The 18606-nt window shown below is 42.2% G+C and overlaps 1 protein-coding gene across 1 annotated transcript in view; it reads right to left on the bottom strand.

Moving 5' to 3' along the window:
- Nucleotides 1–6834, bottom strand: part of met (MET proto-oncogene, receptor tyrosine kinase) — a 74130-nt gene extending 67296 nt beyond the window's left edge. Inside the window, exons 1-2 of the mRNA XM_035156804.2 lie at nucleotides 6593–6834; nucleotides 3882–5082 (exon numbers count right to left, since the gene is read on the bottom strand). Of these exons, the coding sequence (XP_035012695.2) occupies nucleotides 3882–5081 (1200 nt within the window). The 5' untranslated portion in view covers nucleotide 5082; nucleotides 6593–6834. The remainder of the gene's footprint in view (nucleotides 1–3881; nucleotides 5083–6592) is intronic.
- Between the last annotated feature and the right edge of the window lie 11772 nt (nucleotides 6835–18606).

Here is an 18606-nt window from a genome sequence, read left to right as displayed (position 1 = left end):
TCATAACCCTAACCCCTAATCAAGTGAGTTCACAGGAAAGAATGTCTCATAAAGTAACAGTACATTCTCACTACGACTGATCAAAACACAGTCACTGTCATGAGATGGAGGTGAAGGAGAGTTTTGCACAGTGCACATCACTTGGTACGGATAGTTTGAAACAGGAAGAGCATGAGGACCTATCTGTGTTGATGTGAAGCAGGAGGATTTCTGCTTTGATTCTGTGCACAGGAGCTCAACCGGCTCTGTGTGCGAGTTATCGGTTTACAGAGGACGATTGCTTCTGACATTCGCACATTCCAAAGCACCACAAAATTTGTTCACTGTTAAGTGTTATATCAGAGCAAATGCTTCACATCTGTTCATCAAAGACGCCAGAAGCTAGAGGCTGTGGTTTGTTCTGTGGTCATCAAATGCTGAACTGTTTTCCCTCTTTCTTTTCTCCTCGTATTTCGTGACAAAATATGTGTCACATTTGTGCATTGAATGTGTGGAGGTGAGAACGTTTTTTCGTATGTAATGCATCACTGTGTGAACAGGCACTGGGTTAGACCTCAGACTGCTGTAAACTGACCTCATGATAGGATCAGATCAAGATCTGACACCTCAGAAAGTCGATAGCTCGACATCGACGCAGCAAAAAGCTTCTCTGGCGTTACTGATGTGACTTCCACTTTCCCACAGGTGCTGGTAACAGGTGGGAGTCGAAGGCAGTGGGGACGAGGCCTCGCCAGCGTGGCAGGCTGCCACAGTGGGTCGGGGCGGATCATCTTCCGCCCAGCTGCTGATGCCCTGTTATCCCCGAGCCATTCATCACGGCTCGCTGAGAGTCAGATATGTGCACCCCTCGAACGCCGCAGCTCCAAGCATTCCTCACTTTCCCCAGTGGATCTCCACTGCTGACGGCACTAAGGGCCATGCTGATGTACCCAAACATCCACTTACCATCATGCTTTTGCATGTATTCACAAAGCTGGTTTGAATCTGTTGTAAGAGCTTAGCCACAGGTCACTCTTCATGTCTGTCTGTATACGTTCTCCACTGCAGCTTGTGCCTTCAAAATCACCACTCACTGAAACATGTTTTTTGACACTGCACCTGCCTGTAACCCATGAAAACTTCGGACTCAGGTTGGGCTTGGAAACAAAATACAGACTGTCCGTTGGGTTCTAATCAGGCTCGGTTAATTTTCTCTTGGGCTTGGTTGGGTTTTGACAGAAAATGGCAACCGGAGCTACTGTGATGCACAGCGCAAGTTTCAAAATATTACAAAAAATTGGCTTTGCAAATGTTTTCTAATATGAAAGTCAGTGTATTAAACATGTTTGTTCGGCCTTGAGGATACAAACAATGGATATTAAAAACTGAACATAAAAATAACTGTTGTAGTTTACAAGAATACATCTTTGAAGCAGACCTGATGTTCACTATAATGGATTATTTTCATACCATACAAAACTGAATGGAAAACTAGGGACATCTCTAATAAAAAAAACAATTAACTGAACTATCTAAAAGCACCCTAGTTTGTACAATGGTAAGTTGTGAGGTAATGTGTCTACAATTTCTAATCAATTGTATAAAACATGCAAAACCACTGGTACAACCAATATGACAGGCTTTCTACCCAGTGTTATGGAGCACGGTTGTGGTTTGCTAATGTAAGTAATAAATGTGTCCGCTCTGAAACCACATGCAGCGATATTTGAAGTATGTGCATATTTACAGAAATAAAACCCTGCATAGTGACATACACACACTGTTTTGACCGAGGTCTTCCTCCGGAGTGCGCTGGGTGTTTGCACACGACTCTAGTGTTACTCCTGTGTGTGCTTTCCCTTTGACAAGCAATTCAGTGTATAGTATGTCCAGGAGACGATGGTAATCCACTGGCTGACTGATGATATACTGTAGTGACTGATGCTGAGCTTATGTAAAGATGAAGTCACAGAGAGGGAAGCACTAGTGCACATATTGACAGAACCTTGAGTAGGGTGGTCTGCAGTTAAATTCATGTCACTATTGATCAGGTGATTCGGGCGATTGATTGGGTCAATGTTGATGGATTGGAGGGGAGTGGGCGAGTCACCAGGTAACAACTGGCTCACAGCAGCAGGAAGAAGGAGACTCTCAGTACAATGCAGATGAATTGGCGCAATCAGTACAAGGATACACAGCAGATTTTAAGCTGTGTGTTTACATCTGCATCGGATGGCAGTGAAGGGATTGCAGCACCATTATATTTAAGCCCCTTGTTTTAGAGGGGATACAAGGTATTCAACTAGAAGAGCGCATACAAGGCCAAATTTCCCTTGGATTCAATTGAGCTGCAATAAATTTCACACACTTGTAGAAATCCCTTCCCTAATTGTGCCTTATTTCTTTCATCAAGATCCATGAAATAATTACTGGGAAATCAGTAAAATGTCAAAAAACACCCTATTTCAATGTTAAAAAAGTAAAAGCAAAATTCCTTGATTCACCCTAAAATGTTAAGCTTTCTATCCTGGCCCATACCACATCCTTCTACCGTGTTTGGTGGTAATCTTTCTAGTAGATTTTTTGTAACAAAGCTAAAAAACAAACATACAGACCTCCCAACAAACGGACTGGGGTGAAAACATTTCCTCCTTGGCGGAGGCAAATAAACCTGAATAAAGAAATCGGTTGTAATATACACGGTGTCAAAAGTGAGGTCTAAAACACAGGTACCAGTTCTGCCAGACCTTCATTAAATCTTTCTTCGTGCTTGTTTCCAAGTATCTTGGCCGCGCTCTTCTCTTCAGTAAGTTAAACACTTGATCACTTGGACTGAGGACAGATGACTGAAATGGCTCGTGAAGAACATTCAACTGTTTGTCATAAAAAAACCTCTTGGTTTCCTGACATTTTGTTGTTTGGATGTGAACGACTTTAAATAAAAGCTGAGAGTCAGCACTTTAACCTCACTGTCATCATTTCATATAACTCCAGTGTGATGGAGTACAGAGCCATAACAATGAAAATGTGTTGTTCTGGTAGCTGCACTGTGTAGATCCAGCAATCAAACCATATCCATAAAAGAGGTTTATAAAAGCGACAGTTGTTGGAACAAGTACATCACCATGGTAAAATAACGTGTTCCTGAGAGGCAGTCGTGCATGTACGATGCTAACTAGAAGGGTCAGAGGTCAGGGGGACAAGTTAGGAGGAGGTCATGCTTCAGTGTCTTGCTCAAGGACACTTCGACAAGGACACAGTAGACACAGTGACTGGCTGAACCCGAGACCACTCAGTCAGCGGCAGCAAACAAACCAACCTGAGCCGAGTTCTGTGACTGTACGGGATGAAAACTAAGCATTGACAACAGATGAGTGAGGCTTGTTTCAAGTGACAAAAAAATCTTGATGATGCTCGGAGGGGGTTGCTGATCTGGCACTTTTTCATTTCATGTTAGATGCATTGTAAGTAAGTAATAAGTTAGTACATAACTTGAATGACATTATATACACTACAGCAGAAGCCATTGTACAGTTTGCTATTAAACATAACAGCAGCCGTTCCAGTTTATTCACCCTCAAACTGAATCAATAAAATGAAAAGAACAAGTTTGGAACTGTTTGGAACTGAGCGCAATTAGATACTTTAAACCAATTGAGCCCCATTTTGTAAAGAATTTGGTTATTTTTGCTAAAATATTAATGAAAATCTAAAACATTGGAGTAGAAAAATAGAGAATTTTAGGGCAAATGTCTTCTTTCCATCTTTCAGGGTTTGGAAGTTCATTGCCTGTTTTTGACAGTTGAGCAAAAAGCAAGTGCAAATGCAAATGCAAATGCAAAGTGGGAGTTCTACAATGGCTTCCCCTGCACATTCACCCCCAGCCCCCACCCAGCTCTTACCACATTGTAGCAGGACTTCTTATCAGATCCAGTGAAGTGATAGGGGTCTACGGTGTTGCACTTCTGCATGTACCTCTTGAACATGTAGTTGATGTGTTTCAGGGCGATGACGCAAACGGCTGAGTTTGGAGTCGGCTCTGGAGAGTTTGGTTTTCCTTGTGCGAAGGCAGCAAAAAGAACGTCATCACCCTCTTCCACCTTCACCTGCTTCTGTAGTTCAACGTCATTGCCCACCGTTGTGACGTGAGCTGCCTGCAGGATGTTGAATATCTTCAAATCTTCCGTGGAGCGTCGCCGCCTCTTATCAGTGCTGATGCATTCGAGGGGCATCTCCACATAGCGGCGGATTGAGAGATCTGAGGAGCACATGCGAACAATGCGGGTGTGGTAGTCCTGAGAGTCGCTGCTCACCCGCTGCACAGTGAGGAAATAGGTAAACGGTCCACTGTGGAACGAGTAAATGTAGCGCAAGTAGTAGTTTCCACGAAGAGATGGAATCAGGTCCATGTATGAGTCGTTAGAGAAGAAGGTGAAACCATTTTGACTTGTCTTCATCTTCCGCAGAGAAATGGTGTGGGGATGTGTCCCACTGCCAGGTACTTTTTCTAAGCCAGGGATCTCAGAGTTCCCAGCAAAAAACTTGATGACGTTGCTCTCCACATTGAGCACCTGAGAACCTGAAGGGCTGACCACAACGTCCGAGTCGCTGGGTTGACCCTGGCCTTTCCTCACCTTGTCAGCAAAGCAGTAGACCTGTTCGTCTACCGTTTTAGGGCTAGTGTCATCATCCAGGACATGACGACGGCAAACCCCGTTGTCTGCCGAGCCACAGCTATACAACCCTTTGTCGTAAATGTTCTCCACCACCAAGGCGATGTTGTGGTTGTCCACCCTGCCGTTGCTCTCTGTGCTGGTCAGTTTGTGGCCGCAAGTCTCATTGGCAAGCAGTGGCCCCGTGTGGTACTCCGAGAGTATGGTGAGGTTTGGGGCCAGGGCATAGATTCTGTTCACAGCCCCAACGTAGATGATCCCATCGAGCATCACCATGTTCTCGATGGGGAAGTCTGCAGTGAAGGTTGGGAGCTCATAGCTGACGGAGAGGTTGAGTTTGTTGGTTTCTGATGATTTATCACACTGGCCCTGTGTGCTGGGGCACAGGGCCCACAGCAGCATGACGGCACGAAGCAAACTGCGATTCATCCTGTTCCAGAAATAAGAGACATGAGAAATGAGTTGGTAAAGCATCCCTGCTGGAATACAAAGACCTCAAAACATTCATCATAGATATCTCTCAATAGGTGGCCTCAATTGTTCTGGAGCGGGACTGTGAGAAAAAAGACACAATCTGTGCTGAATTGGGACGACTGAAAAGAAACAAGAGGGGAATCAATATCCCCTTTTAGGCTCCTAAATAGAACTGTGTCAGTGTGTAAAACCAGGGTTTACTCACTTTACCACAAGCATTGAAGGCAGTCATACTGAATTAACTGCAGTCTGTGTGGTGACACATGGCTTTAATATCATGCTCCTAATCATCAGTGCTTCTGCTTCTGAATCCCCTGACCCGAGAAAAACCAGCAGTCAGACTCGGGCGAGTACTTCTGTGGTGCTCAGCTCTGACTGAGTGACCACAGCGCAAGGCAGAGCAGTGAATCACCCGGAGAGAAGCCCGCTCTTTGCAGGGCGACGCAACCCTGGGCCCTAAGTTTAGACAACAAAAGCCCAAGGGAGCGGAGAGAAACTCAATTAAAACAAAAGAGGTGGGAGGGAGAAGGCAAAGGGGGACCGTCCCGCAAAATGATAAATAACCCCAGCCACTAAATGGCAATCCACTGGGAGATGCTTTTAGTGGAGAGGGTGAGAGGGAGAGGGGGAGAGGGGGAAAGGGAGAGAGCAACACCAAAGCATTTGCAAAATGTGCATTGGCATGCTCCCTATTTGGATGTGGTTATAACACAACCCTCAAACTAAATATGAAACCAAAATATAAACCAAAACAAGGAACCCATGCAGCACAGCCGGCTTGGTTTTTACACTCGATGCGCCGTGTTTCCCTGGGTTATTATTTTGACTGATTTACGAGTGATGTCTCCCTGTTGGCAGCTCATTTGTTTCAGGGAGACAGCTGAGTTTGTCATACCACCACATCATATCCAGAGGAGGATGTAAAGACAGACAGAACAGGTGCCTGTAGATACACTCCGGTTAAAGTCTGGAGCAAAATATATCACTGTAACACAAGAGGATAAAAGTGATGCAGTAGAAAGTAAAGATAAAAAGGCATAAATTAAAAACCAAACTTTCATACTCTAGAATAGAGTGGTACAGTATAATAAGGCAGTTTAGTTTTATTAAGGGGATTTGTAAATGAGTAACAAACTCTTGTTTTGATCTCACATTATGAGTAATATGGGGGGCATTACTACGCACCTGCACCAAACACAACGGCTGCTCTTTAGACAGGGACAAAAGACGGTGGCCAACAGTGAAAATGTTTTCAAATTTAGAGGAAAGTGACTCATGACGAAAAGTCTCAGAGAAAACCCACAGATTCGGAAGTTGGTAACATGGTGTGAGGAGCCAGTAACAACATTTCAAACCAGGCTGCCTGTGATAGTGTCAACCACAGGAGAACTTTCAGAATCAGTGAACATCTCTGGAAATTAATGAAAACAGAGCAAAGTCAAGGAACTATAAGAGGAAAGCCTCACCTGTTAGCGAGCAGCAGAGGCGAGTGTCCCTTGGTTCAAATCATATTCCACTGGGACTTTTTTGACTTTCACATCAAGTCCAAACTAATCGCCGGGAGATGTTTTCCCTCTTCACCTCCCAATTCTGCAATAACTGGGAAAAAACAATCTTGTCGGCAATATTTTAAACTCAGTCTGGCTTGTTTTCCAACTCTGCTCCGTTGCGCTCCAGCTGAACTCAGTGAGGATCCCCTCAGACTGAATGAGCGCATCCAGCAGAAACACGCTGCGCGCCGTCTCTCGGCTCCTCTGGCTGTGCGTAAAAGCTCCGCCTCCTCCTCCTCCTCTTCTCCAAACTGCGTGACGCGTCCAGGTGCCGCCACGCCGGGGCTCCTCAGCCCGTGGAGCTCAGGTGAGACAGGAAAAACCCGAGAGAACAATAAATTATGAGCTCTCCTTAGTATTATGATGTTGCACAAAACCACCAATTACAACTGAGTCCGTTCCATTCTCAGACAGACACTTACTGATGGGTGCTTCCTGTCATTTTTACGCATTCTGATTATAACATCAGAAGACTGTAATTAGTTTGTATCTTTTCTAGTCTCATATCTAAAAGGAAGAGAAAACTCCTTATGACTTAACAGGAATTAATGATTCACCGTTTTGAGGGATTTATCCAACATTATTTTCTCTAAAGCGATTATTTTAAACAAATTAAATGCATTTACAGAAAACCTTATTTTACATTTCAAAGAATCAAGGAAATGCACAAAAATCTATCTATCTATCTATCTATCTATCTATCTATCTATCTATCTATCTATCTATCTATCTATCTAAACTTCTAAACTTCTTTCTTTCTTTCTTTCTTTCTTTCTCTCTTTCTTTCTCCACCTGACTCTCCTCTACCACCTCGGTGAGTCAGGTTGTCATGTTAAATGCCTCACTCAGGCATAAATAGTGATCTGAATTATAATGGCTAAACTAACTGTGGTTGTGTGTGTGTGTGTGTGTGTGTGTGTGTGTGTGTGTGTGTGTGTGTGTGTGTGTGTGTGTGTGTTTGTGTGTGTGTGTTTGTGTGTGCCTCAGCCATGAATCATAGCGGGCAGCACAAAAATTCCTTTGTCCCACTTCCTGAAAGGAGGGCATGGAATGGAGACTGGAAAGCCAGATAACAGAGGAGTGTGGATGTAGAATGAATATGAGGCACGAGGGCTGTTTGCGTTTCACTTTCAGACACGTCTTCAACTAAAGACTCCATGTATCACCTTGTTTGAGGATGCCATGTCAGTGAGGTCGTTGCAGATCAACAGTTACCTCTCTGCTCCTCGTTTTTCAAATCATGACAACAACTCATCTTCGTTCAAGTGTCTGCTACGTTCATTCCCACAACTGACTCTGGCCATCAATGGCGTCTTCTCTAATTCAGCAGCCTTTCACCTGCCAACTCCTTGGTGTCCCAAAGGAAAACACTGTCCCCTCTGACAGCACACCAGAGAGCCCTTAAACTGTCACTGTGCACGATTCTTCACCTTGATGGATTATTGCAGAGGAATTTGAGAAACAAAAAAAAAAATCTATCCTATAGCAGCTCAACTGTATCATGATAAATACAGAATCCAGAGGTTGACTTCAAAGTTGGCAGGTGTGCGACCAAGGACCCTAACACACCCTCCATCCCAATTGTCTTTACGCTGCACCTTCTGTGCAGAACAGTGACATCACAGAACAGTGTGACTTTCTAAGTAGAACTCATCACCCCCACAAGGGTATTTTTGTACCACTGCTACACACACACAGACACAATTTGAACGAGCAAAACATACTTTTGGGGTTTTGTGGGGGGTAGTGTGCTGGACTAGAGGAATAAGCACATTTCCCCCCAAAACAACCTCAAACTATCACGTTCACAAACTTTAAGCATGTTTACAGTCAAATGTTTCGCAAGCAGCCACTTTGTTCACAGATCTCATGAATCCTTTGCTGTATCTCCCTCATCTTCGAGGAGCCGGAGGTGTCACAACTCCTCCTCCTCCTCCTCTCCCTGTAGTCACTGTTTGTGAGGGGAGTTGTTTTTTCCTTACCTCGGGCCATTTTCTGTCTCAGTTGCCAAGGGGTGTGTCTGACAGAGGGTGTGTGTCTGCAAGTGTCTGACTCTATAGGGGTGTGTCTGTGTGGCTCCTGTGGTGGTGAGCTCTGCTTTGGCTCAGGCCCTACTGTTGGCAGGGAGTGGCAGGAGAAGAGGAGGAGGAAGACAGAAGAAGAAAAAGAAGAAGAAGGAGAAGAAGAAGAAGAAGAAGGGAAATGTTGGAGTGATGGTGAAAATCTCACCGCTGGCATGACAGATGTGGAAACCTCAGTGTGTGACGCAAACTGTTGGAATGATCTGCAACACCTGCAACACAACCCCAAGGCCCTATTTGTTTTCTGTCCATTCTTTCTCTCCATGTGCTCCAGGGTGCAGCTGAGATAAAGAGGAAGATCTGAGTGCACATATTCTGTAATTTGGTTGATTTGACACATTAACCCCACTACAACAGCATGCGGAGGACTTATTATGGTGCCATCTGCTGGTGCTCCTGCTGAAAAGGCACTGTTGGTCCCTGGAGTCAGGAGAGAGGGCCTCAGCTCGGGCTAATTTCCAAGCTATTGAAGAGAGCGTGAAGTGAGTAATGTCACAGACAAAGACTGGGGATTATCAGGGAGGAGCAGGGATACACTCAGTCTTGATTTGACTCTCACCAGTCATCTGCCCCTCAACCAGGTCCACAGGAGGCTATTTATCACGTGCAGGGTCAATACAAACCCTGGTAACTGCTGAGCACGACTGTAACCTCTGATTGATGCTCTTGCTTTCATTCCACAGATGGACCCCGTCCCTCTCATGGCTCACAGAGCGGTGATCAAGCGATTGCCGCCTCCATCGCCGTGCGCCGTGTATCTTCACAGACAGGTGTCTTCAGCGGGATCACTGCACATCATGACATAGTGGCTCATAAAAGGTTACAGGAGGTTACAGGGGGTCAAGGGAGGAAGAGTCGATATCTTTCTCTATACTGTGCTAACTCTTAATGAGGGAGCACTTCACTGTCTGCTGGCAAAGACTGCTCATAAATATTAAGTGTAGATTGGTATTACAATAAAAGCCCTATAGTGTTTTTAAGGTTTGATAGCCAGGGAGATTTTTTTATAGGTGAGAAAAGCTGTATCTTTTCATTTCAATTCAATGTTGTACTGGTTGTTGATTGCTAGACACACAATCACACAAACCTGATAAGATTACACAAATAATTTCCAATGTGGAATGCAATGTTCTTTGTTTTTCAGGGGAAAATGTTAAAATATGATTTTTATTTAATTGAAATTGTTAAAGCTTGGTGCCTTCATCAGGCCAGTGTGAATCTAACATTGGGCAAAACTCCTCACCTCCACCAAAGAGGTTATATTACCATACATTTGTCTTTGTTTGATATTTAGCAGGATTTCATAAAACCCACTGGACTGATTACCATGGAACTTAGTGGAAGGATGTGGTATGGGTCAAAGAACAACTCATTCAATTTTGTTGCAGATCTGGATCAGTGGGCAGAATCCATTTTTTTCTCACTATCTTTGAGTTACGGTCTTTAATTGCCAGGCAGGGCATCTTTAACATTTCCCCTGATTTCTCAGAGAATAATCCATATATGTCCATACATATCATGATAGTAGTAGCAGTTTCATCCATGTTGTTCCTTCTAATCTGCCTGCAGAAATTTCTTTTGACATTTTCTCGTATTTCCAGGGAATAATTCATGATGAAGATTTTGATTCTTGAACTGTTATATGAGTGTGTGCAGTTTGGTGCAGCTTGATTGAATGTAAGGAGACTGTTGGAGCTGGGCGGAGGATTGCTCTCTATTGAGTGCTTTCTAGTTTTCAGTGTGTTTTCACTGAACTCTGCTGTATATATATTCATATTCATATTCAAGAATTTGTGTAAATAATTTAACTATCGTTAACTAATAATTTATTCTCATCTCACATTTAAAATGTATTTCCTATGTCATATTAACAAAAATCTGGAATGGGAAAAACTTCTGCTTGTTCCAATGCAGTTTCTATTATCTTTTATTAGAAATTGATTTAAAAGAAAACTGACAATACTGAATAGTTTCTGTAGGGAATAGATGAAATGTGTTAATTTTATTAAAACGTTTTTTTATGCAGACAGACTTTTGGCCCTGAATTTTATTGATAAATATTTTGCTTTCTGATAGACATACAACATTCTTACCTGTACCAAACCTTTTCTCACCTCTTGGTCTCAGCCTCACCAGAAATCAGGGTCAGAGTTCCTGCTAGAGGGCTACAGACTCCATAATTCATGTCCGGAGAGATCAGCACTCCCATCTTCCATTACCTGTGTCTTAGATAAAGACACACACTAATAAAAAAGGAAACTAAGAGATAACAAGCTCATACATCACAGGAAATGCTCCCTGCAGCAGGCGGACAAGAAAACTGCCAATAAGTCTCTGCTGGGTCTATATCTGACAATCTGTGCAACAACAACACAGCTCATATGAAGTCCCATATGATGAGCATCAGTGGACATTATGAATATAATTAAGAGGGAATCGTATCAGCTCAGGAAAGGACACATGTGGAATACCACCACATATTTCAGCCATATCTGCATGCTGTCTCATAATAATGGAGAATGACTCAAACTTGTTGCTTGACAGAAACAGGTTGATATTTATAATACATATGTAACAATTTAGTTAAAAACATCTTCAACATATTTAAAAACTTTGTACAGAGAAGATTAATTACTATCAAACATCAGTATTTTACGTAAACTGCGTCTTGCTGTTTCTGTGATGTAATCAAATTAAGTGTAATAAATGATAATGAAAATGCTTTATTTCTTTTCACAAAAAAATCTTTAACCGCGAGATTGCTACATTTTCACTTCCTTGTTTTGAGTCAGTCTCATCCTGTTTAACAGTTTATGTAAAGCTTTCAAGAGCTCTTCAACTCTCCGGCCCTGGTTGTTTATCTGTGGAAGCTTCGACTTAAATAAACCACAGTCAAGTGCCAGTGAAATGTCTGCACGACATCTGGGCCTTTTGCCGCATGTACATTTGCCTCCCCCCTCATACGCTGTATAATCAGTCAATCTTATTGTTTGTTCTCTTCACGTTTGGTTTGAGATCCAACTGAAACGTCACAGTTTCAGTGAAGTGTAGATCTACAGAGGATAGAGGCTGTTGTTGCTGTTATTCATTGTACTTCCCGCTCATCTTTGTTCTTGAGTCTGTGAATTAACAAAAGAGACATGAGTCACCTGTAAACTCATCTGCAGAGGAGGGCAGGACATGTTTAGTTGTCACTTATCAAGGCAACAATCAGCCTGCTTTCAGAACTAGAGAGATATGGTAAACAGTCTGAATTTATATAGAGCTTTTCTTCTATTGATCACCACTCAAAGCTCTTTACAGCAAAGTTGTATCATTCAGCCATTCACACACATTTTCACACAGTGCATCTATCATCTATCTATCACAAAATCACTGACACACTTTTGGCACAGGGGGAAGTAGGGGTCTTGTCCAAGGACACTTCAGCACACGGAATGAAGGACACTGGGATCAAACCGCAGATACTCTTCGATTAGAGTGCTGATGAGTGGACGGCCCGCTGTATCTCCTGAGCAACAGTCGCCCCACATGTGTTCTTTAAAGGTTCAATCTTTTTCAGTTTTTATCCAGCTGAAAGCAACAAATATTAAATTTGAATATAAATCACAAATAAGAAACAGGTGACCTCAATTATCTGGAAAATAATCCACATCTATAATAACCCACATTTCAACAAAATATATTGACAAAAGAATTGATGACAATTACTTTGGTATTTCACAGATTAAATATATATTTTTCTCTCAAACACTAGATAAAGTTCCTCTGTATTTGGTGTTCTCAACACTCGTAAAAATGTTCTCGAATGTGTTACGTTTCCAGTTTCAGAATGCAGCAAAGGAAAACACGAGGAGTGATGACCAAACAGCGCCACCTACAGTCAACTCATCAGGACAATAACTGTGAACAAGCCGTCACGGTGAGACAGGGTCAACAAATAAAGATTGACACAGATTCACCGTTCAAGCTCTACTGCATGAAGCTGTGGTTTGTTAAACTCTGAACACACATGTGTTAAAAGTGACGTGACATGTCAAAGTGTGTACTGACTGACGGAAAACCAGGTGTGCCGGGGGATGAACATCTGTAAAGGGCTTATGTGGTGGTCACTGAGCCAGAGGCCATGGATCTGTTTAAACCTTCCTCTCACTTGATGTCATAGCCGATTCATCATTGTTAGTTTGCACGGCAGCAACAGCTGAGAGAGTGTGAGGCCAAAAATTACACAGATTGTTGTTCTGAGTGTGTGTGTGTGTGTGTGTGTGTGTGTGTGTGTGTGTGTGTGTGTGTGTGTGTGTGTGTGTGTGTGTGTGTGTGTGTGTGGCTCAATACTGTTTTGAAGGAAAACACAGCAAATGATTACAAATGGGATAAAAAGGAATGAGGGAAATCTGTTCGTTTTACTCAACAGGAAACCTCAGAGATCATGAGAGGTGCCACAGAGATATTTAGTCGTCATCCTGATATTTAGTGAGAGAAAGTGTTGAATGATAACAGACAGCTGGTTGTTGTGTGCAGGGTCTGCAGGGCAAACCCGGACAGCAGCTTCCCCGAGGTTTAGTCTGTTGAAACCCAATGAAGAGAGAATGCTCGAGAACAAAAACAACTCTGTGTGTGATTTTACTCAGAAAAGAGTTTTAACTGCAGATGTCAGTGAACAGTTCAGTGAAGCGCAGAGCTGCTCTGGACAGCCGGCCAATGTGCACACAGTCAGTAACAACTGATGGTTGTGAGCCATCAACAACAGGCTGTAGGCTACTGTGCAATAATCCTGCACCACAAACCAGCTAAAATATTGTGATAACTATGAAGAAAAGGTTGTAATGTGAAACAGATGTGGTGAACCTTAATTATTATTAATTTCACAGAAACTACCGGACAGATTTCAAAGGAAACTTGGTGGAAGGATGCGGTGGGGGTCAGAAAAGAACCCATTCAATTTTGGTGTCAATCTGGATCAGGGGAAATCCAGGACTTTTTTTCACTTCCTCTAACATTGTTAGATTGGGATTTCTCAGAAAATAACCCAAGACAGATTCAGGGGACTGATATTTAGGATTGTGTGTGTGATTCGTTGCAGATCCAAATTAGAATCAGGATCCAATAACTTCAAATGTGTTTTCATCAGGGGACTGTTGGGCCTTGGCGGAGCTATGCATCTGGATAATTTAGCTACAGATATAGTTTGTCTCACCACACCATGATAAATACTGTGATATAAAATGACACAAAGTAGTCATTTGCATATTGCCTTCTCTTATCTGCCTGCTCGAGGTCAGTCAGGCCTCAGAGCTGCTGCACTGGTTCCCACGGTCTGCAATTCATGTCACTTATCTAGACGGTGGTATTATTCTAACCAATTCAAGAAAAGAACAGATCAAGAATAAATATATTTATTTTCTGAGTGATTTAACCAAACGTTATGAACAAAACCCAAGCTCTCTTACTTGCAGGAATTTATTTGTGAAGTTGCGATGCTAGACCTTCAATTTCATTCATGACAGGGAAGAAATGATTAATGTTATAAGAGTCATATTTGCTTGCAGTTCAGATGAAACCCTGCAGGTTGAAACCAGTAAACCAGTTGTGTTTGCTCTCTGGGGTACATTTGTGATTCACTGTGTTTTTGCTCCATGCATGACATTGGTGTGCATGCCGGAGAAATGTGATTGGTTGGAAAACAACAGCCACGCCTACTTACCAAGGCTTCTCTTTGTCAGAAATAAAGTTGCAAATAAATCTGAGTTTTTTACATAATGGAAAAGCAAGGCTTAGGAACACTTCCATAAGTTATCTCCATCTGAAAAATATAATGAATATATAATTCTGACTAATAAGAACCAGTTACATTGAAATGAGTATAATGGTATCTGATTCTTGAATTGCCACAGAGAACAGCTTTACAAAACTATATTTTCCACTTCAATGAAATTTCCAATAAACCTAAATTAGATGAGGAACACTTCTCCAGTGACTAACCTGTCTGAGAAAGGGGTATGAATGGAAAAAACACCTCAGATGAATGCTCATTAGCAAAGTAAACATAGACACAGTTACAATGGAAGCGATAAGACGTTTTACGGTCAGAGATCAGGGCTTAAAAGATTTCACCTAAACAAAGTCTACAGATGTTCAAGTTAAAGTAGCCTCTTAATCACCATTTTCAGGGAAGGTGAGTGTCTGGACTTGATGTATTTTGACAGCAGTAAGTCACACAGGATCACAGAGACCTCCCTGTCTGATCGCTGTGTGTGTGTGTGTGTGTGTGTGTGTGTGTGTGTGTGTGTGTGTGTGTGTGTGTGTGTGCGTGCGTGCGTGCGTGCGTGTGTGTGTGCGTGTGTGTGTGTGTGTGTGTGTGTGTGTGTGTGTGTGTGTGTGTGTGTGTGTGAGTGTGAGTGTGTGCGAGAGAGAAAACAGCTGCTGATGCTGCTGCTGCCCTCCAGGTGGTTAAAAGCCGTAATGTTTATGTCACCTGGTCTCTCATCTTTCCACTGATGAACACGACTGAGTCATCCCGACTGGAGCAGGAGAGAAGAGACTGTTAACTCACGGCTGTTACATCTGTTGTCTCATTGCTATCTCACTTCTTATGCCACAGGGCACTTGTGCAGCTAACAAGAAATAATTTAGTGTTAGTGGAGCTAAATGTCCAATGATGAAGTAATCATCGGAAGTGGGTGGATAATTCAGTCAACACGTACACACGATAGTATACCCAGGTTTATTAACATTAAATAGGCAGAACCCCCTCCTCTCACAAGTTTATGTAATACAACATGGCAACATAAAAAGTAATTTAAAGCAACACTCGTTTTTATACCTTAAAATAACAGCTTCAAAATAATTTGATGGTACACAAACTAAGGATAAGTAGAATGACATGAATGTCAGAGCATAGTTCACTTATTGGCGAGAACTAAAAGAGGCCAAAGGATGCAGGACAGATGACAACCTGGTTGTTTTTAGACAAGTAAGTCATAACTGTAGCTTGTTAGCTTTGTCTTGCGCTGTTGTAAATGATTGACGTTGGGCTGTGTAAGTAGTGTTGTCAACTTGCTACTTTATCATCAGAAGCAGGAAAATCTACGTGTATGAGTGTTGGCGGTCCAGTTCATCAAACAAGCACGTCATATTTGTATCAAATCTTTACCTTGTCTTTCAACATGGTTCTTTGGCTTCTCAGGTTCTTTGGCTGGTTTCCTCAACTCATATTTACGACAATGAAGTAGGCATCCCACCTGTAGGGGGAGTATAGCGGTGAGCAGATCTCGCATTGTGTCACTTTAAATAACTGCTCTGTAGTTTTATTGGTGTGGTTGACACAACAAAGACTTCCTGTCCCTTCAATGGAAAGGCACCGTGATCATCTGTTATAACACAAGCATGAAAAAGAAATGATAGATGATTGTTGATGAGATTACTGTATGAGAAAGGGATGTGAACACATCTGTTATTTATGTTTGTGATGTTTTGGACTGGGCCTCGCATGGCTTGGGCTATCAACCTTAGTTTCAGTTCAGGGAGAACTGTATATGCAGCAGCACACAATGATGTTTTGAACAATCGTGTGCTTCAAACATTCTGGCAACAGTTATGTAAAAGGCCTTTCCTGTTTCAACATGACAATGCCCCACCGTGCACAAAGGAACTTTGCCTGCACAGAGTCGTGACTGACCCCAACCCCTTCGTTACCTGAACTGAAACGCTGACTGTGAGCGAGGCCTTGTCACCTGACACCAGTGTCGGACCTCTGGGTGCAGCCAAAATCTGAGGGAACACCTAAAACCAGAGGAGAGGAGGCTGTTCAGATGCTCACTGATATCATACAGATGTAGTGTATGGCTGTCCACATACTATTGGCCATCTGGTATACATAAGCGTGTGTTACTTTATGCCACTAGAGGGAACTGTTGTATTGTAAAAGTTGAGTTAAGCATCCTATCTAAAATCTCATAACTTTAAGTGTAAAAGATTTGCTCTGATCCACAATGAACATTAATTCACTCATTTCAACTTTTCATTTATGTTGACATGATTCTTGAACTATTTACCAAGCAGGAACTACAAAAAACGTTTTAACACTGGAATGTCCTCTATGTAGGTTAAAGGGAAAGCATGTGGAATTATAATTTGTTCTATTTTAACTGCATCAACATCATCTAGTTAAAGTTGCAGTGTGTAGAGTTTAGTGACATAAAGTGGTGAAGTGTCATGTTGCAGCTGAATACCCCTCACCTCACCCTCCCCTTCCAAACATGAGAGAGAACCTGTGGTAACCTTCAGTTTTCATAAAAACTCAAAGGGTGTTTAGTTTGTCCAGTCTGGGCTACTACAAGAAACATGGCGGCCTCCATAGAGAGGACCCCCCTTTGTAAATATGTCCTTTTTTTGTATAGTTCCATGTGCATATTGTGTTCTTTACTTATTTTCAACCTTTTATTGGGTGTTTATTTCTCTATCCCCTCTTTTCTGCTGTAACATGGTACATTTCCTCATAGTGGGACCAATGAAGGATTATCTGATCTCTATTATTCAAAGAGCCAAAATAACAGAAAATTATAAAAACATGCATCAAAGCAAAATGGAACGAACCCCCCTCCCCAGTTGTAAAAGATTTAGCAGATATTTGACAGAACAGGTAAACTTACCACCACCACACAGAGGTGCATTGAGCAGAGCCAGCAGCTGCTGCTAACTTCTCACCCAGGTTGTACCAGGTCACTGCCATTAGCTCACAAGTGCCACTGTCCAGTCCTGTCGAGCGTGTGGAGGTAACAGAGCTGTCTCTGTGTTCTCTCATCCTCCTGTTAAGTCTGCTCCTCCAGTCCTGCACCTCCAGACCCTGGAAATTTCCCCTCCGGTTCCTCAGAGCCGATCAGAGGTTGTGTGTTGGAGTCTAGTTCAGCTGTAGTAGGAGAGTCTGAGGGGTCAGACTGTTGAGGTAGTTTTATCAAGCATGTGCAAAATCCTCTTCAGGTTATAATTGTAATTCTTTTCTTTTCTTTTTTAAAAATTATTTTCCACTATTTTCGACCAGATGTTCATACCACCTGCTGTCCTTATTCTGCCATTTTATTATTTATTTGTGATTTAAATTTGCCTTGCTAAAATGTATTTACATTGTTTGGTTTACATACTGGTGAATATGCTACCATTGGGCCCCATCCCATATAATCATCAAATCGTATGAAGCATGTCACCTGCATGATAAAGATATACTTCTTTGTTTGTTTGTTTCATTGTTGATCACAAAAAGATGGTGGATCAGATGTGATGTGTATGAATACTGGAAGATAACAGTGATATACAGAAACTTACTAAACACTAAATCTAAATCTTTCCTGGTTTGTTGATTCATTGGGTAGTCACAACAAAAAGCTCTTCTTTAATGTGCAGCACATGGAATATTTTTATATGCATCAGAGCGGCTGAATAGTCTTTGAAGATTCTGGAAATGGCCAAAAGCAAAAGCTGCCAAAATTCTATTTGCAGCGGTTTAATGGTTGAATGTGGACCCCTCAGGCCCCTTGGAAATCTCCTCTAAACTATGCACACAATTATATTTAGGACTACAGTGTTCTCTCTAGTTTGTGAGAACATTTGGAGATTTTCTGCTTCAACATAACAATGGAATCAAATGGCCTGCACAGAACCCCCTCAAACTACATTCAACACGTTGGGGATGAGGTAGAACTCAGACTGTGAGTGTGATACTCATTGTACAGGTTTTTTCCCAATGCTTATGGTTTTGGAATGACGTGTTCAATAAATTGTTCATATACATTTAGCCATGCGGTTTAGGGCTAGGCTATTATTAGCTTATGCTCATAAATTGACAAAATCCTG

Source organism: Hippoglossus stenolepis, chromosome 5 (assembly GCF_022539355.2).
Source record: "Hippoglossus stenolepis isolate QCI-W04-F060 chromosome 5, HSTE1.2, whole genome shotgun sequence".
Classification (NCBI taxonomy): domain Eukaryota; kingdom Metazoa; phylum Chordata; class Actinopteri; order Pleuronectiformes; family Pleuronectidae; genus Hippoglossus; species Hippoglossus stenolepis.
This window is presented reverse-complemented; position numbering and strand designations above follow the sequence as displayed.